This window comes from Symphalangus syndactylus, chromosome 4 (assembly GCF_028878055.3).
Source record: "Symphalangus syndactylus isolate Jambi chromosome 4, NHGRI_mSymSyn1-v2.1_pri, whole genome shotgun sequence".
NCBI classification, from domain to species: Eukaryota; Metazoa; Chordata; class Mammalia; order Primates; family Hylobatidae; genus Symphalangus; species Symphalangus syndactylus.
In genome coordinates, this window is record NC_072426.2 from 126,901,692 (window position 1) to 126,920,575 (window position 18,884).

General features: G+C 36.8%; 1 protein-coding gene across 9 annotated transcripts in view; it reads left to right on the top strand.

Annotated features, from left to right (window-relative positions):
* The window catches only part of TMEM131L (transmembrane 131 like), a 171,502-nt gene that overhangs the window by 117,310 nt on the left and 35,308 nt on the right, over nucleotides 1–18,884 (top strand). For 7 of the 9 annotated variants that reach the window (XM_055276159.2, XM_055276164.2, XM_063638291.1 and 4 more), the window contains 12 exons: nucleotides 56–114; nucleotides 430–538; nucleotides 1,702–1,798; nucleotides 2,320–2,473; nucleotides 3,071–3,241; nucleotides 4,609–4,678; nucleotides 5,745–5,862; nucleotides 7,900–8,041; nucleotides 9,322–9,431; nucleotides 10,638–10,710; nucleotides 13,096–13,223; nucleotides 15,438–15,580. In XM_055276159.2, coding sequence (XP_055132134.1) covers nucleotides 56–114; nucleotides 430–538; nucleotides 1,702–1,798; nucleotides 2,320–2,473; nucleotides 3,071–3,241; nucleotides 4,609–4,678; nucleotides 5,745–5,862; nucleotides 7,900–8,041; nucleotides 9,322–9,431; nucleotides 10,638–10,710; nucleotides 13,096–13,223; nucleotides 15,438–15,580 — 1,374 coding nt within the window. The remainder of the gene's footprint in view (nucleotides 1–55; nucleotides 115–429; nucleotides 539–1,701; nucleotides 1,799–2,319; nucleotides 2,474–3,070; nucleotides 3,242–4,608; nucleotides 4,679–5,744; nucleotides 5,863–7,899; nucleotides 8,042–9,321; nucleotides 9,432–10,637; nucleotides 10,711–13,095; nucleotides 13,224–15,437; nucleotides 15,581–18,884) is intronic. The other 2 variants (XM_055276160.2, XM_063638290.1) reach the window with 2 other exon arrangements.

Sequence of the window (18,884 nt, forward strand, 5' to 3'; positions counted from 1 at the left end):
CTGTTTTAATCTCTGATTAAATACTCTGCTTTAATACTCTGATTCTTTTGGACAGATGATTCAGCAGTAAATATGTATATATTACATTCAGGAAACAGCCTTATATGGATACAGGTAATTGTAAATGCTTACCTAAAGCAAATTTTAAAATTGCAAGTGTGCATTTAATTGTAGAATATGAGGGTTTTTCGGGAACAGAGACAGAAGCACTATCTCTATTCTCTTTTGCTTTGATTTAAGCCCATTTGCCCTTGCTTGAACCTCTGTTTGTATGAAGATTGTCAGCATCCCCTCCATATGGTTATGGCACAGATGCTGAGCAGTTGCTATGTATGGCTGGTCTGTGCTATTTGTTTTAACAGTTGATTCAAACTGGATAAATACTCTCCCAGCTGAGAGTAGTCACATGGGACTTTTCTTTTATTTCAGGATATACGCCATTTCTCACAGAGAGATGCTCTGTCTCTGCAGTTTGAACCAGTGCTACTACCTACTTCTACAACAAACTTTACAAAAATTGCTTCTTTTACCTGCAAAGGTACAGATTTTTAAACAGATTGTCGTTTGACTTTTGTTATCTAGTTGTCATGATGGCAACCCTTTCTATAACTACAGATTAGGCGTGGTTTCAAAAAAGTGAAGGGAATGCGTTTGATTTCAAGAAGTCCCAGCCTTAATAGTTCTAAGATAGTGTGATGGAGAAACTATTGTTGATTCCACTTTTATTCTGCCACATACGTAGGATTTTGAGTTTAAAGCTTAATATTCTGTGTTGATAATGATTAGGAAGGCAAGCACTGTTAGGTTTTTGACAGGAGTCTATGCAGCCTGTTTTCGAGGGAAAATTGGCAAATCTCTATGAAAATTTAAAATGCACATATATACTCTTTGATCCTTAATTCTAGTTTTAAGAGTTTATCCTCCAGATATGTATGTATTCAAAACTGTACCTATAGAAATGTGTGTTTGTTAGGACAGAAGAGCTGATCATCTGTGTTCAGATGTGAGAAAGTGTTCAGAAACATGCATGGACAGTGATGCTAGCAGTGTGTGTACATTTAATTTTTTTAGAGGATATCTGTGTACTTATACATGCACAGAACACCTGGAAGTATGTTGGAGAAACTGCTAACAGCTGCCTCCTCTAAGATAATTGGGAGTCAGGGTGAAGAAAGGTAGACTTTATTTTTACATTTTTTTGTTAGTGTTTGAATTTTTAAAAACCATATATATAACTTAAAAAAAGTTGGTTGTTGGCATCAGAGTTAAGAATTGAACACAAGCGACTCAGTATTATAACCTAAATCAAGGAGAGCTTAAAAGTATTATTTTGATCAATCAGCAGTGCTTTCAAATGCAGCCCACTTTCTGCTGGTCAGCTCCCTTTTGCTCTTTAGGTTTTATTCCTTTCTTGCTCGTGCCTCCACACATTCCCTCTTACTCTGCCAAGTGAGCTTCGTGTTTCACTTTTGTCATTTCGGGTAGAGAAGTTGGTTTTTAAAAGTATGGGCTTCTGGATAATTGGCAACAAAGAAGATGACAGGAACATTTGAGAAAGTGGTTACCTTTTATGTCTGATTCACTATTTTAATGGAGACAGAAAAGTGAATAAAAATTTATAAATAAGACATATATCTTTTGTTCAGGCTTAATGAAAGAAAAGGTACTTAAGCTTCACATTTATTTCTTTATACCACAAAGCAGCTACATCATGTGACAGTGGAATTATAGAAGATGTGAAGAAAACAACACACACTCCAACACTAAAAGCATGCCTCTTCTCTTCTGTGGCTCAGGGGTAGGTTACTTCCACTTTCCCTGAAATGTTATGTTGTTGTTGTTGTTTTCCCCTCTAGAAATGGTTTAAAAATATAGGGATATGACTTATATGATTCTCTCTCTCTGGCCTTGCCTCCCCTTGCCTTAGCATTGCTAACAGGCAGTGAAAAGGATATTAACTGAATGGGGAAAAGGAAAGGAAGTAATTCAGTTTATGAAATAGGTTCAGCGTCAGGCATCCAGATGTGTGAAAAGAGTACATATTCACATGGTGTTTCTGAGTTGACTTCAGATTCTGGTTTGGTCCTGGCGGCCTCTTTGAGCTGTGCTGGCCGCAGCCTGGTTGCTTCCCCTCTGGCTTCCAGTTGCTCCCTATGTGAGCCAGAAGGTTAAAGGAAGCGATTGCCGAGGTTGTCTCTGGCGCTAGCTTTCATTTAGTAACGTTTTATGATGCTCCTGTTTTTGCAATGAGAGGCTCATAAGAGGGCTGACTGTTGTCCCACACTCAGGCCTGATAGCATGCATGTCGTCTGTTCACAGGTATTTTAGAATGGACTCTTCTGCAACCCAGTTTCACATAGAGGCTCATGACAACACATCAGGACTTTGGTCAATATGGTACCGCAACCATTTTGACCGTAGTGTTGTATTAAATGATGTGTTTCTTTCCAAGGAGACCAAGCACATGTTAAAGGTACATATAGTATTTTTTCCCCAAGTTTTAGCTTATTTTAAGCTTTGTTTAAGGTCAGATGCTGTGAAATTATTTCTATAAAATAATAAAAAATATTCCAAATGCTGTGAAATTATTATTTATATAAAGTTTTATGATTTTTAAAACATGTATTTTTTTTTTAACATTTTCAGAATTACTTTTAGGAGACTTCTCTTTCTCTCATTTTAAAAAACTATTTTTAAAAGAGCTCAAAGGGACCAGGATATAGCCTTTCAAAATTATTTGCTCTGACCATTATTCAAAAAGATTATTTATATGTATTGTTCTAAAAAGATTAGTAAAAATGAGCCTGGTTCATGATAAACTAGTAGGTTTTTTGCAAAATATCACTTACTGAAATTTCAAGATCACTTTTGTGAAATTTAAAACAGTGTCATCTTAAGCATTATTTGTAACCTATCATTTCTATAAAAATATTGCAACTTTTAACCTGGAAATAATTGAGTAAAATCATACTTTCTGAAGTATAGAAGAATGTTAGCATCATACTTTATAATGATTTTAATCATAATTAGTGTTAGGAAAAGTAATTTCTCTTGCTTCTTTTCTTTTTAGATTCTGAATTTCACTGGCCCTTTATTTCTACCTCCAGGCTGTTGGAATATATTTTCTTTGAAACTTGCTGTTAAAGACATTGCCATAAATCTATTCACCAATGTATTTTTGACTACAAACTTAGGTGCCATTTTTGCAATACCTCTACAGATTTATTCAGCACCAACCAAGGTATTTTCTACAATACTATATGTGTGTTACAGTTTTCTTAATTACTGTTGCTTTTTATTAACCTTTAGTGCTTGAGTTTTATTAACTGGGTTAAGCTCATGTTCTTTAAGGCTAAGAAACTGAAGGGTATTACCAGGCCAATCTTGGATGGTAAATTGTTCAGACATAGAAATCTTTATTTGGAAAGAGTTTTCTTTTTTATAAAGTAATTTGAAGTTCTTGAATGAAATAAGGCATGACCAATAGGTTAATAGATGTCATTTTCATTTATTTCCAAAATTTGTAGAGCAATGAGTATGTGTTTGCTGTAGAAAACACAGGTTGGCTTTTAGTACATACTTGCAATGACTTAATAAATTAAATTGTTAAATGCTTTATTTGGATCTCTTCTAAGTGACTCTTAGTTGCTCGTAATCCTTGAATTTCCTTAGTGGGCCGAGTATAAAGCGTGAAAAGATTCACCATTAAGAAAATGTTTTCTAAAATCTGGGTAAATTATATTTAATTTAGATCGTCTTAAATATGTCTCTTTTTTTCTTTAATATTTATTTCTTTTCATTTGGTTATTATTTTTGCTTCTTTTTTCTCCAAGCTATTTTGTATAACTCTGGGTTCTGATTTTTCTATGCAACATTCATGCAACCATCTTTATTTTTTTTCTCACTTATAGTGTGGATCTTTCATAGTTAGAAATGCCTCATGCTAACTAGCTGTAAGCGTGCAGATAGGAATTCTAAAATTAAACAATGTAAGGTTAATTCCATTTATCCATTTTTTGAGCAGGGGTGGTTTCTTAGAAATTTTTTTTCTATTCAAGAGATGCATATCAGCAGAGTGTGGGAGGAGCAGGCAGGTATCAGGTATACCTGTAGGAAATGGGAAATTAAATGTCCTGAATAGCTAGGAGTTGTTATAGATTGGCATACTGTTTCCCAGAGGATTAGAGTTCAGTTAAGAAAAAAACAAAACTTCTGACCACTGAGAGTGTCCTGAGACCAATTTAATCTTTTTTTTTTTAAATTTTTAATTTTTTTTTACAGTTAGCGTCTCACTCTGTTGCCCAGGCTTCAGTGCAGCCATGTGATCATAATCTTTAATTCTGATGGCAGTTTGGTGTCTTGTGGGCCCAAGGGTCATTATTGTCATTGATTATTGTGCCTGCAGAATCTACTCAGTGACCCTCCTAGAGAGAGACAGTTCAGATTTCTCTGAAAATTCCTTAACAATTAGAAAGTAATTTTTTGGCTCGTAGTTAAAGGGAAGTTCAACTGAGGTGCAGGCCAATGTCTGCTTTGAATTTTAGTGCATTAGGATTTTTATGTTTAGTGCTGTGTTTTAAGTTATTCATGTATTACTTTTCAATCTAGGAAGGGAGTCTGGGTTTTGAAGTGATAGCACATTGTGGCATGCATTATTTCATGGGAAAATCAAAAGCAGGTAAGTATTTTGCCCTTAGGCTTTCTGTAGAACTCTAGTTTGGGGGATGGGAAGTAGTGAGGAAAATTAGCATTTGTCAATGCAATAATTAGTTCTATAAAGGCATCATATTCTGTAGAGAGGATGATCATTAACAGAAGGACTTAAAATTGTTAAGAACCCTCCAGAAACACCTGGGGTACTGTAAATAATGCCCCTTTATTATCTAGTAGTTTGTACTTCTGCAAGGGATTTTTTTTTTCAAATAACATTGTTTGATCATCATAGCACCCATAGGAAAAATTGGAAGATTCTGATTCTTTTATAAAAGAACTGACTAGAAGTTAGTAAAAATAACTTGGAATTGTATTTGAGGACTTAAGTTATAGGAGCGTAAACATCTTGCAGAGGGTGCTAGTTGTGATTTGAGACTGAAGGGCCTTAGTATTGATGTACAAGCTGTTTCTTGTTTTGAGTTTTTTTTTTTTGTCTTTTGATTTATAGAGATATTTAGGGAGAGTTTTAAAGTATAGAATTTTTTTTTTTTTTTTTAAAGATTCCCACCTCTCCTTCCTGATACCCTCCATAGCAAGATAGAACTAATCTGTTGGTAGAATGAGGTGAACAATAGACCAGTTATAAACATGCATTTTCTCTAGGATCGGCTCCTGGTCTGTGCCCCCTTTCAAGAACTACTGTTTTCCCTCAGCACTCTAGATAGTGACCTGGAAGACTCGTTGATGATTAGCATGTGTGTGGAAGGAGTTTCGCATTTTAGATTTAAAGCTGTTAAACATGTTCCAAGTATAATTTTGTTTCAGGCTGTATTCATGAGCCATGTGTCTTTTACGTTATTACCTTTACATAATTCGATTTAGTTTTGTTTTATGACATGTTTGTTTAATTTGATATCATTTGCCATTGAGTTAGAGGGACTTTTAATAAATAAGCAGCAGAGACAGAGGTGGCATTTATTAACTCTACAGTCCTCTCAGTTTAAGAAGTTTAATATTCAGCCCTTGGCATTATTTACTAATCGAATTATGTTTTCTGTAAATCTAAATATGGAATCTGATCTAACTTTTAGGAAATCCTAATTGGAATGAGAGCCTTTCTCTGGATCAGTCTACCTGGAATGTGGATTCTGAACTTGCAAATAAATTGTATGAAAGATGGAAGAAATATAAAAATGGTGACGTCTGCAAGTACGTCTCCACTGTCTTCTTTTTTGTTCGGTGTTGGGGAGACACTGTTACAGTAGTCCCTCCTTACCTGTGGGGACACATTCTAAGACCCCCCCTCACCCCACCGTGGATGTCTGAAACTGTAGCAAACCCTGTATACTATGCATGAATTTATTTTTCCTTCATCGTAATTTCACAAATAGAAGATTCATTCTTACTGTAAATCTTAGCAGTCTCAGCATACAATTTTTTTCTGTTAAGTCGACAACGTTCACCTTTTTGGGTAAAATGAAGCACTTTTTGGCTTCTCTTTGGCATATCTGAATTGTCAGCATCACTCTTCTTGCACCTTAAAGCCATTATTAAGTCAAATAAGGGTTACTTGAACAAAAGCACTGCGATGCCAGGACAGTTGACCTGATGACTGAGATGGCTACTAAGTGACTAGCAGGCAGGTAGTGGATCCAGTGTGGATATGCTGGGCAGAGGGATGATTCGCATGTCCCAGACAAAATGGAGTGGGGCGGCTTGAACTTTCATCATGCTACTCAGTACTGTGTGTAATATAAAAGTTATGAATTATTTCTGGAATTTTTCACTTAATATTTTCAGACCCCAGTTGACCACAGGTAACTGAAACTTTGGAAAGCAAAACTGTGCATAAGGGCCAACGACTGCACACAGTATTTTATTGACATTACAGTCCTTAGTTTCCAGTGATTGATACTTCTCTCCAGCTTTTAATTTTGACAAATTTCAAACCTCAGAAGTTGAGGATAGTGCAGTGAATTCTCAAACATTCCTCATCTAGATTTTGTTCACCAGATGTTCACATTTTATCACTTTTGCTTTATTTCTCTCTCTATGTGTACACACACACATACATGCACAGACTTTTTGCCGAGTCATCAAAAGTGAGCTGTAGATGTCATATTTCAATTCTCAATACTTTATAAGGAAATTCTTTATTTCCTAAAGAGAATATTTTCTTATATAACTATACTACCATTGCATACCCAAGAAACTTGACATTCATATAATTAGATTGTTTAATATACAGTCTGTGTTAAAATTTTACCTAGTTGATCCAGTAGCGTTCATTATAGCTGCTTTTTTCTTTATCTTTTAACCCAGAATCCATTTAAAGGCCATGCATTGCATTTGGTTGTCTTGTTTTCTTAGTTTTCTTTAGACTAGTGTTCTTACCTTTCATCATCTTTCATCATGTTGATACTTTTTAAAAGTTCGGGCCAGTTGTTCTATAAAACATTCCACACTCTGGATTTTTCCGATTGTTTCCTCAAGTTCATGTTCTGGTTAAATGTTTTTGGCAAGAATATGAGTTATCTGGTTGAACTTGTGTCTGTATTATTTCATCTCATCAGGAGGTACGTAAATGTCAGTTTGTTCCATTATTGGCATTGCTGAGTTGAGTCGCTTCGTTTAGGTGATGAGTGACAGAACTCCATTGTACATACCTTTTTCCTTGTGTAATTAATACATCTGTGCTGTGATAATTTGATAAATTACCGTATAAATGCCTTGTTCCCTAAGGATGTTTTATCCCATGGTTTTAGTATCTATTGGTAATCCTTGCCAGAATCAATTGTTAGACTAATGGCTGTAAAATGTTTCTGATTATTTTGTTCATTCTACATTTATTGGCAGATTTTTTTTTTCTAAAAAAGTGTTTCTCTTGCTTTTAAGCATCACTCTGATTCTTTAGTTGCAGTGTTGTACTCTCTTACCATCACTATTATTTTTGATGATAAATTGTTCCAAATTTGGCTGGTAGGAGCCCTTCGGCTGGCTTGTGTGGCCCTTTGACATGTTCCTGTTGTTGTTTGAGTGCTTCCTTGCTTTCTAGTAAAAGAGGGCCTTCTAGGATCAATCTTGTACTTTCCCATCCCCAGACCTAGAATAAACCATTTCCCCAAGAGCCCTTTTCCTTTAAGTGGGAATAGTATTTAGTGATTTCGCTAAATAACAAAATTATTAAATATTAAATTTTTAAATATCAAAATATTTTTCATAATAGTTTGTTTATCAATTAAACAGGAGGAATGTTTTGGGAACAACTCGATTTGCTCACTTGAAGAAATCCAAGGAGTCAGAATCCTTTGTTTTCTTTTTGCCTCGTTTGATCGCAGAGCCTGGCCTCGTGTTAAACTTCAGCGCAACTGCCCTTAGGAGCAGCGTGGTGAGGACAGTGTGTCTTTTCATTTCTTTGTCAGTGACTCCCCAGCGCTTGGGTTTTCAAAGTACCAGATTATGTCCACCTTGAGTTACTGTTTCAAAGCCAAAATTAAGGCGATGTCAAAAGAACTAGTTGAGCAGTAAAACTCTAAACAGACTGAAAATGCAGGAAACAAATAGACTTTGAATTGAGTGTACCCTCCATAAATGTGTCAGTTGAGAAAGTACTCAACTGCAAACAGCAGAGAAAATCTTGACTGGCTTAATTAGGAGTCATTTTATAACAAGAAGCTCAAAGGGGAGAAGTCCAGAGTGAGTCAGGTTGTGCTCTCTGTGATGCCATCAGGGACTGAGGCTCCTCTCCCTGTCTACTGTCCATCCTTAGCGTGTTGACTTCGGTGCTTGTCTGTGCCTCTCTCGTCCAGCCCCAGTGGCGGGAAGACTGGGCAAAGGGAAGGAGGTGCCTCCAGCAGACTTCCATTTATGTCTCATAAGTCTCATGGCTAAGAACTCTATACCACACGTGACATGAATTACAATGTATGACGTATCAGGTGCTCATAGATTTTCTTAGGGATGACATCCTTAGGCTGTTTTTTAACTTTTTATTTTTAAATGATTTCAACTTAGAGAAAAGTTTCAAGAGTAGTATATCAGGAGCTCCCAAAAAGAAAATCAGGAGCTTGCAAAAAGAGAAGAATCTTTTTGCAAAGATTCATCAATTTTTAATGTTTGCCACACTTGCTTGAACATTCTCTTTCTGCATACATGTATCTTTGTGAGCCATCTGAGTGTCAGACGTTACACCCTCTACCTCTAACTTTCAGTGTGAATTATTTAAGAGCGAGGGCTTTTTTCTGAACCATAGTATAATGATCAAAATCAGAAAATGCAACAATCATGATGCTGTTATTTAATCTACAGTAAATATATACAGTATATATGTATCTATACTACATATATACAGTATATGTAGATCAAGTGTTTTCAGATATCCCACTGTCATACTTTCCAGCATTTTTTTTTTCTGGTTCAGAATCCAGTCCAGGATTTCTCATTTCATTGGCAGGTCTTTTTAGTCTCCTTTAATCTTCCCCAGCCGTTCTTTGCCTTTTATGACATAGATATTTTTGAAGCGTGCTGCCCATTTATTTCCTATGATGTTTCTTGATTGGAGTTAACGTGATGTCTCCTCATGATCAGGTTATGCTTTTTTGGCCAGAATATCTCAGGAGGGATGCTGTGTCCCTCTTGGGGTTTTAACTTTTCTTTCCTCACACCTAGGTCAAGTACTTTGTGGTGCAGAACCCATCCTCTTGGCCGGTCTCCTTGCAGCTCCTGCCTCTCTCTTTGTACCCTAAACCCGAAGCCCTAGTGCACCTGCTCCACAGATGGTATGAAGACTTTTTTTCTGAGAGGCAGTTTGGGAAGTACTGGGAAGACTTAGAATTACTTAATGTCCTACACTTTTTCAACCAGGACCTGTGTGTGGATGTGGACACAGTATTAACCCATTAGCTCATGGACCTTGGGCATCCTGCCCCTTGGTACATGTGATTTGATGGAACTACCTGGCTCTGTGTGTTATGTGGCATCTTCAGTGTTACTATGCGAAGTCCACTAAGCAACAGAACATCCTTTTCTTTAGCTAGGGAACCTTTATCACGATGTTTTTTCACATATACTCCTAACATTTAGACTCACAGTCATGGTGATTTCTGGGCAGCATAAATAAGTTTAGTGTTTTAGTCCAATTGGCCCTCCACATCTGCAGGGGAATTAGTCGCAGGACCCCCTCAGATACTAAAATCTCAAGGATGTTCAAGTCCTTTAAAACCATGGATGGAAAAATTGGCCCTCCTTATTTGAGGGTTCTCCACCTGTGGTTGGTTGAACCTGCAGGTATGGAACCTGCACATGTAAAGGGCTGAATGTATATTCTTGTCTAGCATTAAACAGGAAGAGATGATAATTAGTTCATGTCTGTTATATCTTATTTTTACACAATCACAGTTTTACTTAGAATGTTTCCAGCTTCTCGTTTAGTAAGATCCACCCCTATCCCAGGGTTTCTCAGCTTTCGCAGTATTGATATTTTGGACCAGGTGATGCTACCATTCTGTTTGGTGGGGGTGGGAGGGGCCATCTTGTGTGTTGAAGGATGTTTAGTAGCATTCCTGGCTTCTACCCACTAGATGCCAGTAGGACCTCCCCAGCTGTGACAACCAAAAATGTCTCCAGACGTTGCCCAGTGTATCCCATGGGATAAAATTGCCTTTGGTTGAGAGTCACTTTTTTTTTCCAAAAAATTGCTTTATATTTAGAGCTTCTGTCACCATATGCTTCCTTATATCCTGTGATGCCAAAGTCATTTATTTAACAATATTTATTGATCACTGACAATATGGCAGATACGGGTGTGGGAATGTGGGATGGAGCTGGGACACAGTGGTGACAGGATGGGATGAATTTTGTGTGTATGTGTTTGCACAAACACATACTCACCTATGTATAAATGTATATATGTGCACACACTTATTAAATCTTTCTTTACTGGCAGATGTGAGTGCTGTTTTAAACATTTGCTTTTTTCCTTATAGGTTTGGTGCTGATATGCAGATGATTAATTTCACAACTGGTGAATTCCAGCTCACCAAAGCTTGCCCTTACCTGGTAGGATGTTATCCTAAAACAGAAAAAAGAATGCCGACAAACTAGACACATGAGCATATGGGCCTCATTGATTTATGTGTAAAATGTCTTTTATGTACTATATATGGCTCTTTTATTTTGATTCTCTAGGCATTAACAATACATAGCAGATTTTTCCAGTTAACTAGTGCAATAGGAGCCGGGTTTATGTTAGCTCTAAATCATTTTAATTTGATGATTTAGAATCATGTGAGTAAAGAAATAACAGTTTAACAGAGCTTTGTAGAAAACCATGAAACTTGAGACCCCAGAATTTATAATTCTCTTAAGATTCCTTGGCCCTCAAATTCTTTTTTAGGGCAAGATAAGGAAAAACAAATACATTTAAAAAAATCTTCTCTTACTAAACTGTGTTCCTGTTTTTAGCAAGTCACCCAATTTTTGTGATGTTTACCTTATCTATAAAAAAGGACTACTCTAAAATTCTTAAGCCTGTGGGCAATCATGAGGTCTTGCCCAAATACTTCGGAGTAGGAGTAAACATGTCATATGGTGAAGATGCTATTTGCCTGGGGACTTGACAGCCTTATTTCTCAGTTTCCACTCAGTCATTCCATGGCTATTCGTATACAGCTGAATGTTGGCCTTACAGGTATTCTGTGTTTGAGATCAGTTCAAAAGTGGAGCATCTGTTGACAAAAAATACATACATACACATGTAAACTCACACATGCAGATAACTCCATTTTTACTACACTATATTTAAGTGCCTTGGGTACTTTCTTCTTTCTTTATCTTTATCCCTCCAAAAATATACTGTTGGCTCTAGATTACTTTCAATAACAGAAGGAGGAAGACCACAGATAACCCATTACCACAGACTCTCCTTTCTTTTCTTAAGTGTTGTGGCAGCATTGGGCGAGGGTTGGGGGGAGTGGTGACGCCTTGCACCCAGGTGTGGTCTTATTCTTGTTAGTGAGGCTGCCCCTCTCTCTCCCTCTCATTTTCTCCACCAGGAGGTCTTCAAGGCTATTCAAGATAATTAGTCCAAAATGCTAAATGATATCTTGCTTCACTGGTATTGAATCATGTATAGCTTGAAATTCCAAAAATAATACCCATTTATTTTAAATCTAAATATTCTATTTAGATGTGAACAAATGATGCAACTCATTTGGAAAAAGTTTTTATCTATGACTGAATATTTTTCCCAAGAAATAGTATACATTTTGGGATAAGAGAAATTATTACTATTGTTAATTAAGTACATTGACGAAAAGAGTAGTTAATATCAGCGCCTTGAAAACACTGAGTTAAAATTTAACTCAAAATTGTTATTAGAATTCTTCATCATGTAAAGAAAGGCTTCCTGCATTTTGATTTTGCTGATTTGCTTTTAGAAATATAGTTCCTTGGGTTAAGAGCATTGGAATTTTTTATATACCCTAAAAATGTCAGTGCCTGGCATATAAGAACCATTTAATAGAGGTACTGTTTTTACTATAAGTTTAACACAAAAGTCAGCAGCTTTTAAATTCAGTATTCATATTATGTGTGTAAAGCAGGGTTTCTTCCTTCATGGAGTTTATAATTCTAATAAAAATGAATCAAATAATCAAATACTATTACTATTCTTTTTTTCAGATGGCATGGGTAACACTAGCAATAACTGAAAGATAAAAGTTAAAAACAAAGTGAAATAATATTCTTCAGGATTATATATTAGCTTTAAGAAATTGTGCATTGCATTGTTTTTAGTGAGATGGAGCTAGAAAAAGCAGTGGAAAGAGGGAAAGTCCACTTACCAAAAAGATAAAAAGAATTAGACGTTGGATACTAAACTTAGAGCACAAGTTTTATGCCAAAAAAAAAAAAAAAAAAGACATCTTGGAGAAAATAGAGGAAGATGTGAATAAAGAAAGATCTTTCTTCTGACTGGAGATACTAAATATAATAAAGATGATTTCTATATAAACTTAAATTCAGTATAAAGAATTTATATAAAGAGATCTTTGGGTTGTCCAATGGTGAGTGAGTGGTCTTGTCAGATTGCTCTAGCATTCAAGCAGAGGCTGTTGGGTCTGTTTTCTGATTGATGTTTTACATTCAAAGCATCTTTGTGTAGAAAGCTTCTGGCCCCAACTTCCATTCAAACTAGGAAGCAAATCCCCTCTCCAGCATCTGTGTCAGGTTGTCTTGTAGTCTCTGCCCATATTTCTTAGCTATGGCTCAGAAGCTGTTTATTGGAGTGAACTCTCAGGATAAGCAAGTTCAAACAGGTTGATTAGGATGATCAAATCTGGACATTAAAAGAAAAGCAATCATGTTTAGACTCTAGGATGCACTTAATGACAATGGAAGCTTGCTTTCTAGGAGTATGACATTGTTTAATTTGTTAATTTGCAGGATATGCATTCTGAGGAATCCAGGTTTGGCATCCTCCACTTACATCTGCAGCCTTTGGAAATGAAAAGAGTTGGTGTAGTTTTCACACCCGCTGACTATGGAAAAGTTACCTCACTCATACTAATCCGGTAGGTGTGTTCCTGTTGTAGAATCTGTTTCTTTCTCGCTGACTCGTCTGTGTAAATCTCTTTAGCTGATAGTTGACGTTCACTTCTCAGTCAGACCTTCAGGATGAAGGCTGTGTTGCAGGGTAGGAAGAAGTGGAAGCTGAGAAAGAGGTCACTGGAGGCTTGACATGTAATCCCTAGGGCCTCAGTCTCCTCTCTTCTCCAATAGGGAGTGTACGTGCATGTCTCCAGGAGAGGTAGTGCTTTCCACACAGCTTCTCGTCCAGTGCTGTCTCAAAAGGCAGGACACACTCACGCAGATCTACTTCTCTGTCCTTAGCATAGAAGGATCCTTAAAGGACTGCTGTAGATATTTTCAGTCTTTAGTATTTGAACAAACTTATATCACTTTCATCTCTTTTTTGCTCGTGGAATTCTCAGTAGCCCAAAGGACGATAGAAAACGTGTTTCATTGAGCCCGTTGGCTCTTTTTATTCCTTTTCTTCCTTTGAAATGAGTTACTGCTGACTGATTTAAGCATGCTTAATGTGTTTTATTTTTAAATTGTTTTCATCTTTAGGTAGTCTTGAGAGTCTTTTAAAAATTTACAGTAAATACAGATGTATCTTGAAGCTCTCTGCATTAGTGAGAAGTCCAACACAAATTTAATTTTTAATAAATGACATTTGAGTTATTTTTTCAAAACTTGTAGTATCAGATCACCTGGCAAAAAATTTATTATTCAGAATTTTCTTTAATATATAAGTTTGTTCTTCTGCAAATGAATGATACTAAAAAAAGTTAAAGTTCTTAAGAGTTTATTCATTAAGCATTTTAACTAAAAATACTTAATGCACTGTTGACTTAGTGTTTCTTTTTTTCTGTTTATTAATTTTTTTCTTTTTTTAATTAATTTTTTTTTTATTTAGTGTTTCATTTAAACTGACTCTTCGTTGAAGAACTAAGGTCCTAGGAAGTGCAGAGACAAACTATTTCATCCCAGGTTGAACTATCTCAGGCTTGAAAAGAAAGTCTAAATTTTTTTGTAGAAATTAATTTACTTTTGGTGGTTTCTGTCCTGTAAATAACATCAGTCATCTATTGCCCCATCACTTAAAGGTTTTTAAATGGTTAATAAAGGCTTTTTAATCCTTTAAAGATGTAAAGCTATTTCAGTGTATTCTATATAATTACAAAAGTAAAATGAATTATCTTGCTGCTTCTATAGTATTTACATTATGAGGAGTGGCTTTCACTCCAATATGCATCATTTAAAAATCATTTCCAGGCCAGGTGTAGTGGCTTATGCCTGTAATCTCAGCACTTGGGGAGGCTGAGGTGGACAGATCACCTGAGCCCAGGAGTTCGAGACCAGCCTGGGCAATGTGGTGAAACCTCGTCCCTACAAAAATACAAAGTATTAGCTGGGCATGGTGATGCTTGCCTGTTGTCCCAGCTACTTGGGAGGCTGAGGTAGGAGGATTGTGTGAGCCTGGGAGGTTGAGGCTGCAGTGAGCCGTGATCATGCCACTGCACTCCAGCCTGGGTGGCAGAGCAACATCCTATCTCCTAAGTAAATAAATAAAAATTAAAAAAAATAAAAATCATTTCCACCTTTTTGTCCTGGAATTTCAATTAATGAAAAGACACATGCTAGTCTGAATTACTATTTGGTAAAAACCTGACTAGATACATGTTATTTATGGGGTGATATTTTAAATCTTCACTTCCAAAGAAACAGTAGAATTTTAAATTTTATATCTAGTATCATCCCTAAGGCAGCATTTCTTACAATTACTATGAAAACACCTTAATTCACCCTGTAAATAAGTTTTATCATTTTGTCTAAATTTGTTAGTGTTTGTCTGTGTCCCCCAGTTTATTTCTTCAGTTTTTTTTTCTCGAATGTCTGATCACTATCCTGGTTTCTAGTTATTAGAAAAATATATGAGACTACATGTGTGGGCTGTGGTTGGAAGGGGGTCATCATTGTTTGCATGTTCTTGCTGCAGTCAGCTCACTTTGGTACTTGGCAGTGGCAGCTTTTCTTGCCTGTGGCTGCACCCTTATTCTGTGAGATGGAAGAAGATATCACACTATTTAAATTGATTTTCTTTTTCAAAACTTCAAAAAAGTTTAAAAATATTCTTGATAACTGGGAATATTTAAATTCAAGTACATTGTACCTTGTGACTCCATATAATGCCTTTTTATTTGTATTTCCTTTCACTACAGGAATAACTTGACTGTTATTGACATGATTGGCGTGGAAGGATTTGGAGCAAGAGAGTTATTAAAAGTGGGTGGAAGACTTCCTGGTGCAGGAGGCTCACTCCGATTTAAGGTGCCTGAGTCCACGCTGATGGACTGCCGTAGACGTGAGTTCATATGCGTGGCACTCTGACAGGGGAGGTTGGCATTAAAGCTGAGAGTGAAAGGATTCTGTAAATTCTAAATTTTAAATTCTAAAATTTTAAATTTTTAAATTCTAAAATTTTAAATTTTTAAATTCTAAAAATTTATAGTAAATTCATTGTATTGATGCAAATAATTAAATCAGGCAAACATTTGAGCATATATACATATATGCATTGATTCCCCTGGATTAGAGTGGTATCTTTAGATATTTAACTCAACTTAGATAATAGACATAAGTTAGATGGTGGTGCAGGCCTTTATTAGTCTGTTTTCATATTACTGTAAAGAAATTCCTGAAACTGGGTAATTTATGAACAAGAGTTTTAATTGGCTCATGGCTCTGCAGGTTGTATAGGAAGCATGATGCTGGCATCTGCTCAGCTTCTGAGGAAGCCTCAGGAAACTTACAATTATGATAGATGATGAAGGGAAAGCAGGCACATCTTACATAGCTAAAGCTTTTAAACAACCAGATCTCACAATAACTCACTATCACAGTGACAGCATTGCGGAAGTCGGGGGAGGGTGCTAAACCATGAGAGACCACCCCCATGATCCATTGACCTCCCATCAGGTCCCACCTCCAACACTGGGGATTAGAATTGAACATGAGATTTTGGTGAGGACGCAGATCCAAACCATATCAGCACCTGTAGTCCCAGCTACTCAAGAGGCTAGGGTGGAAAAATCACTTGAGCTCAGGAGTTTTAGGCCAACCTGAGCAAAACAGCAAGACCCCCTCTCTAAAACAAACAAAAAAGATACACAGGGAAAAAAGATTGTGTAATTGCTAAATTATCAGAGTAGTGTTAAAATATTTAAAATAAATACGTGAAGCAGTTAATTTGACTGTCAGTTACCTAATCACAGAAAACCACTGAAATGATGACTGGAGAAAACATCAAAAGTGTGCTAACCAATAAGCACTTTTTGTGATGATGAAAATATTCCGTATCTGTGTCCTCCAAGACAGCCACTAGCCACATGTGGTTAAGAAAGAAGTCTTTTAAAATGGCTGGGCACGGTGGCTTACACCTGTAATCCCAGCACTATGGGAGGCTGAGGCAGGTGGATCACCTGAGGTCAGGAGTTCAAGACCAGCCTGGCCAGCATGGTGAAACCCCTTCTCTACTAAAAATACAAAAATTAGCCAGGCGTGGTGTCGCTTAGGAGGCTGGGGCAGGAGAATCGCTTGAACCCAGGAGGCGGAGGTTGCAGTGAGCCAAGATCGTGCCAGTGTACTCCAGCCTGGATGACAAGAGTGAAGACTTTGTCTCAAAAAAGAAAAAAGAAAAAAAAATAAATCTTTAAAAATAACTAGTTGCTGGGTGTGGTGGCTCACGCCTATAATCCCAGCACTTTGGGAGTCCAAGGTGGAAAGATTTCTTGAGCTCAGAAATTTGAGACCAGCCTGGGCAACAAAGCAAGACCTCATCTCTGCTAAGAATAAGAGAAAATTAGCTAGGCATGGTGGCAGATGCCTGTAGTCCCAGTTAGTCAGGAGGCAGAGGTGAGAGGATTGATTGAGCCCAGGAGATATGGTCTGCAGTGAGCTACGATCATGCCACTGCACTCCAGCATGGGTGACAGAGTGAGACCCTGTCTCAGAAAAAAAAAAAAAATCAAAAAAATAACTGGTGTGACTGATGAAGTTAATTTAAAATTTACTTTAGTTAAGTTTAAATAGCTGCATGTGTCTAATGGCTACTGTATCAGACAGTGCAGATTTAGAAATACATTAACATGTTGCACTAGAAAATTTTAAAATTATGCATGTATTTAAACGAAATGCTTTTAAACTACTTATGTTAGTTTCAGCAACTTCCTCAGGAACTGAAACAGAAATAAACAATGTAATATGCTTTTAGTAAATTCTTATTTTCCTATTACTATTTTTAATTTTATAAAAACACAGCATTTTAGTGTAACTGTTTTCTACAGAGAAACCTGACTGGTGAAACCATTGGATAATTTGTAGGACTATTTTAATGTCTGAGTAGATTTTTGTTTGTTTGTTTGTTTTAGAAAACTATACTAAATGGGCACTGAGTTTGAAAAGATTTGTTAGAGGCCAGGCATGGTGGCTCATGCCTATAATCCCAGCACTTCAGGAGGCTGAGGCGGACAGATCACTGTGACCAGGAGTTTGAGACCAGCCTGGCCAACATGGTGAAGCCCTGTCTCTACTAAAAATACAAAATCAGCTGGGCGTGGTGGCGCATGCCTGTAATCCCAGCTACTTGGGAGGCTGAGGCAAGAGAATTGCTTGAAACTGGAAGGTAGAGGTTGCAGTGAGCTGAGATTGTATCACTGCACTCCAGCCTGGGTGACAGAGCAAGACTGTCTCAAAAAAAAAAAAAAAAAAAAGATTTGTTAGTAATTTTACATTCAGAATTCTTCTTTACGATATTTATTATTCCATTTATTCATTCGGTTATTTAGAGTTGACTTTGAATGATAGAATTAAGAAGTAATATAAAAACTATCGAACCAGACCTGTTGCCATAGCTCATGCCTTGTAATCCCAGCACTGTAGGTTTCTGAGGTTGGAGGATTGCTTGAGCCCAGGAGTTCAAGGCCAGCCTGGGCAGCATAGTGAGACCCCATCTCTACAAAAAATTAAACAATTACCTGGCTGTGGTAGAGTGTGCCTGTAGTACTAGCTACTTGGGAAGCTAAGTTCAGAGGATTGCTGGAGTCCAGGAGTTCAAGGCTGCAGTGAGCTATGATCTCACCACTACACTCCAGCCTGGGCAACAGAGTGAGACCCTGTCTCTAAAACAAACAAACACCTGTAGAACCAGATAAAATTTTAGTCCTTATATGGGACAGCTTGCGTGTTATAAATTCACAAGGATATTTAAAAATTGTCATAACCTTTCTTTTTTCAAACTCAATATAAAATGTGTTCTCGTAATAGTATAGCACATGTTTGAACTGTTTCTAGCAGCTGTGATGGATTTATACAGAAGCACTTATACATCCTCTTAACTGGTGCCTGGTTCAGTGTGAGTGAAAATTACAGGGCATGGGGCATATGGTGGCTTATAGTAAATCAAACTATTTGACTTTTGAGAAGAACCAACTTTTAACCTTAACCTTTAACAAGTAAAGGACCAAAGAAGAGATTTTGGTTACTTTTTGTGTCTTGGTAGAGCATTTCGTGTAAGAAAAGTCTTGCCTACTTAAGTATCTCTGTTGTATCCTAGAACAGAATCTATAATTGTTCTAGAAATTAGGTAGAAATCATACTTTGAGCTTATG